This window comes from Buceros rhinoceros, unplaced genomic scaffold (genome assembly GCF_000710305.1).
Source record: "Buceros rhinoceros silvestris isolate BGI_N320 unplaced genomic scaffold, ASM71030v1 scaffold773, whole genome shotgun sequence".
In the NCBI taxonomy this organism is placed as follows: Eukaryota; Metazoa; Chordata; class Aves; order Bucerotiformes; family Bucerotidae; genus Buceros; species Buceros rhinoceros.
The window spans coordinates 37000-41929 of NW_010403962.1; the positions used below are offsets into that span (position 1 = coordinate 37000).

General features: G+C 43.5%; 1 protein-coding gene across 1 annotated transcript in view; it reads right to left on the reverse strand.

The window, feature by feature from the left end:
• Window positions 1–221: 221 nt before the first annotated feature.
• ATP4B (ATPase, H+/K+ exchanging, beta polypeptide) overlaps window positions 222–4930 on the reverse strand; it is a 6422-nt gene continuing 1713 nt past the window's right edge. Inside the window, exons 3-8 of the mRNA XM_010133174.1 lie at window positions 4900–4922; window positions 3636–3749; window positions 2649–2848; window positions 1213–1266; window positions 553–645; window positions 222–383 (exon numbers count right to left, since the gene is read on the reverse strand). Coding sequence (XP_010131476.1) covers window positions 222–383; window positions 553–645; window positions 1213–1266; window positions 2649–2848; window positions 3636–3749; window positions 4900–4922 — 646 coding nt within the window. The remainder of the gene's footprint in view (window positions 384–552; window positions 646–1212; window positions 1267–2648; window positions 2849–3635; window positions 3750–4899; window positions 4923–4930) is intronic.

Genomic DNA, 4930 nt, shown 5'->3' on the forward strand with positions numbered 1-4930 from the left:
TAAGCTACGTACATGGAGATAATCCTCATCTCCTTCGCACACCGGGAGTGCTATCTTGATTTTTAGCTGTATGGATCATCTTTCAGTAGGGGATGTCTGTTTGCACTGTAATTTGCATAAATTTATATGGAGATCATAGTAAGAAAATAAATAACGGGTGAATGTGATAATAAGTAAGGATATTCTTCACACGTGTTTTTCCGAAGTGTCTCTGTTGCTGCTCAGTCTTCTATTTTCAATTTAAATTCCACTTTTCCTTCATACGGATCATGAACATTATCAAAGGTAATTCCAGCTGCAATGATTTTGCACACGATTTTAAATTCTACATTCCTTGTAAGGTTGAGAAATTTCACAGCTACCAAAGGATTGCTGTAGCTGGGCTAGGAGGGCAAGAAAAAAACAGTACTTTAATTTTACGCTACCAATTTAAAAATGAAGTCTTAAAATCAGTCTCCTTTCCAGTTCTCATGAGATTGCAGAGGCGCTCCATACATTTCATCTTAAAAAAGGTAAAGAAGAAAAGTGATACTGAAATACATGAGCACCCACCTGTGCCTTTTTTCCATAGTAGGGGAAGTAGTGCAGGTTGAAGGTGCCGTTCACGGGGTAGTAGTCCACCTCCAGCGGGCGAGACTCGTCGCCCTGTTTGAAAAGTAAGAAGATTTGTCACCTGGGCCATCATAAACCAGCCCTGGGCAAGTGTTTCGCTGCTGCTAAAAGCTGTGGGCTGTGTACTAAGATTCAAGTTCAGCACTCTGTTTAGCACCAGTCGTCTTTTTGTTTTTCATATACAAGTGGAAATCTCCCGCTGTTACCAAGAAAAACAAGCAAGTGTTCTTTGGTAGCAGTTGTGGTTTCAGTGAATAGGGATGTGCTGAAATGTGCAGAGAGCCTGAAGGAACTGCTCTGAGGCATGGACTTCGCTACTGGGAGTTGAAAGCAAACAGCAAATGTTATTCTCTGCAGCACAGAAAGACAATTTTCCAAGTGATTTAAAATAAAGCAAATATTTATTTATTTGTTTGTTTTTACTTAAGGTGTCTGCTGGTGCAAGCAATTGCAGAGAACTGAGAATATTCCTGGCATTTGGCCAGGATGACCTGAGTTCCAGAGGTGCAGGGTAGTCTTTCTGGTCACAACTGCACTTCACTTGCTATCAGAGCTGCGGTGCTTGAAATTCTTGAGACTTGGACCTCATACACTTACCACGTATGTGCAGTCCACCCTTGGTGCGGTGCCATTGCCAGGGAGAAACTTGATAATCTAAAGTAGAAAGCACACGTTTGGTCGTCTTGGAAATGGTTTTGAGATAAAAATCAGCAAACTAGTAACTGGGTTTCAAAGGATGCTTAATGTGTTTCTGCATAAGGCGCTGTCAAGCAGGTCATCTCATCTTACGTACCTGGGTGGAAAGCCACGCTGTGGCTGGGTGGTTGGGAAGCAGGACTCTGTGCTGCCCGCAGTGAGCAGTGGAGGTGGGCTCTGCCCTGGCCAGGGCAGGTAGCGCTGCACCTCCCAGCAAATCCAGCTCATTTACCCACATGTACCACTCTTGCTCTTTCTGATGCCCAGGCAGCCAGGGGTCTCTTAAAGCAGCTAATTGTGTGACAATAAAGGAAAAGCTGAGTCTCTGTGCTTTTCATCTTGGGCCTTGTTAGAAAACCTTGGCTTTGGCAGAAACCCTTGGGCCCATTTGATCCTACAAAAATAGTGGGGTCGCATCCTGTAGCAGCAAAGGCGAGGAGGCAAAGCTGCCCCCACCAGCCAGGCACTATCCCTGTGCCTTTCCCCTGCCAGGACTGGGGAGCAGCCTTGCTGAAGGAGGCAAAGGCGTTTTGGGGAAAAGCCTGCGTTTCACCTGCCGCAATCAGGGGCACAGCTCTCTTTTCACAGTGAGGTCTTGCACAGATGCTTGAAAATGTCTAGGGTGCAAGCCAAACCGAAAATAAAGTGAGTTTGTCTGTCAGAAACTGGAGGAGAATTTGAGCTCTTCACTTTCTACTGAAATTGAACTGGAAGTCTCACAATTTTACCTGAAAACAAAAAACCAAAATGCTTATACCTTTGTCTATGTCCTAAAAAAATGAAGGACGCATAGAAGATTCCCTTTTTTTGTCTCCAAAAAAAGGTATGTTGGTGGTTTTCACTGAAAAGAAGTATCCACCAGGTTTGAATTTCGGTTTTATAGGTTCTGCTGAAGATTTTCTTTGTAGCTTGGAGAAACAGGGTGTGCAAGTTACCTCTCTGAAACCACTCCAGTAATTGTCAGGTCTTAATACCTCAGCTGAAGGCACGGGATCGTGGTATTGCAGAATGAAACTGGGTTATGTGCTAGGTCATCGGATAAGAGGAGATGCTAACTATGGGGATGCTAACAAAATTAAACAAAAGCCAAGGCTTTAGAGAGTCAGTTCAGAGGTCACTCTGCCCTACATTACTTTCCTAGGCGTGGTGACCATGGGTCCCTATTTAGCCAGTAACTCCAGAGGTCTCTTGGGAAAAGCACATGCATTTGTCTTCCCAGTACTAAGCAGAGATTAGAGCCTGTGGCAGCAGATGATAGAGCAGCTTCCCAGCAGAGACTCAAGCTATCAGGGGTTTCTTGGTGAACTCTTTCCTGCTCAGCACCTTGAGCTTGTACTTACCCTGTTCATTTTTATAATAAAGCAGGGTTTTCCTTCTGGAAATCCAAAAGTCGGATCTGTGATGCCGGAGCAGTTTTGAAGCATGTCTGAGGTAAATTTGCAGGATAGTTTTGTCTTATTCGGGCCGTCAAAGGTGTCCTGAATGAAGTACGTGTCACTGGTGCAGTTGATGTTCAGATGCTGAGCAGCTGGCGTATATGCTGCATGTGTGAAGGAAGAACGGAAAATTCCCCTCTGAAGCTTTTGATACATAAGTATCAAAACATCCCAGTGTCAGGCTGGAGGTGATATCATGGAAGACTGCGCTTCAAGTAAAGTTGGGATTAAATGGAATGAGGAAAGTTTAAAACATCGGGGGTTTGGGGTTTGGTTGTTTTAGACTACCCCGGCAAAACGAAAAAAAAAAAATCAAATTAAGTTAAGACTGGTGGTTTCAGTCAGTAGCTCCACATAAAGTCAATTTCAAATATAATTTTTCTTAATATGTGTATGAGAAACACAGAAATATAATATTAAGGCTCAAAAGGAATATGAATGTGTTAAGATAGGAGCAGGCAAAAAACTTAACCCACTTTGACTATACTCTGCTGGCACTAGGCAACGGCTTCACAAGGCTTAAGGCACTTTGATATCTGTAGTTACGGATAAGTATTGAATTAATTTAGATGAGACTAGATTTGAAGACCTTTTTTCCTCTCTCTTTCTTCAAACTTTCTATTGGCGTATTTTATTAAGGTTATTTAGGATTAAAGAAGGTAAAAGCTCTGAAGCAGAACTCTGCTTTTAATAGACATGTTTACATATGTTTGTTTTACAGATTCATGAGGCGATTTGCCCATCCTGTACAGGAGATCTGTCTTCCACTCAAAATCTCTGATTTCAGAAGGACAAATAGAAAATGGAAACACTGACTTAAGGTCCTCAGACCTCATATGAGAGACGTGACAGGATGTTTCTTCAGTATTATGTAGGAAACCTCTATTTTACCTGTCAGAAAAGTCCGAAGAGTTGTCACTAAACCTTCCCAAGTTTTGTTGTCAGATGCATTGTAATAAATTCGTAGTCCTCTATCCCCATAAACATCGGGTCGTAATGTTACACCTTCATGGGAGGAAGAAAAGGGAAAGCAAAGCAGAGGAGAGGTGCCAGGCACAGATTTGTTTATTTAAAATGACAATAGCAATTACGGTGCATCAAGACTCGTTAAGTGTAGGAGATCCCCGGGCTTTTCTGGAGAGGATTTAACCATGTACAGAAACCATCTCAGCTCTGAGCTGTTCAGCTGAAAACCTAAAGCCTCTGCTACTGCTGAACTCTTTTTACGTATATCGGTACTGTTATCAGAACAGCCTGCAAAATCATTCCAGCAATTGCACTGGATTTCCCCAGGACTCGTTAACAATAACACTTACAATAGTCGCGTCAGGTTAAAGAAGCAGATCATGCACAAGAAACATACACAGATCATACACAAGAAACAGCTTTTGAAAAAGCCAGACAATGTTTTACAGGAATTGTTTTGCCAGCAAACACTGAAATTCCTGAATATTGGGAGGGGAAACTTCAAAATCCAACAACAGCAAGCAGAATAATTTTTAGGGCTGGAGCTTCAAGAAAAATTTTTCCCCTCCCACTGTAAAAAAAAAAGCCATTAGGGGGGTGAAGTTTTAGTAGTGTGCACTGACGATCTCTCACTGATGATCTCCCCAATCTCATTTCATGTCCCACAGATCTTCAATCCTAATCCCATGTGTCTGTTTTATTTTCACTTGCTTGGCTGCTGCCAGAGCACATCCCAGTGGGGAAGGATTCCTCTTCTCCCAGGGACTTTCCATGCTGCGGGCAGCCATGTGACGACCCACCCCAAGCTGCTCGCCCCAGCACCTCTCTGTCTTGCTAGGCACTCCAAAACCTTCCAGGGTGTTTGGAGGGCTGGAGCAGAAACCAGGGTTTCCACAGAGGCTGACCCCTCCCCCTGGGGAGAAAATATAAATATATATATTTATACATAAAAATAGATAAAACCAAATAAATGAAATAAATATGCCACATGGAAGTGTTTTCAGGCAGAGGTTAAACTTTGCAGGGATCATTTGGGCAGAATCAACCTGATTTATTCCACATTTGTCTACCCTCATGCCTAGGCTCTGGTGATGCCTCTTGGCCCAGTCCAGCCCCACGCAGCCGCTGCGGGAGCCTGGCAGGGGGTTAATACCCGCCCAGGCAGCAGCAGTGTGGACGGCGGCAGTACCTGGGGACCTCAACTGGTCTTGGGAATCCGG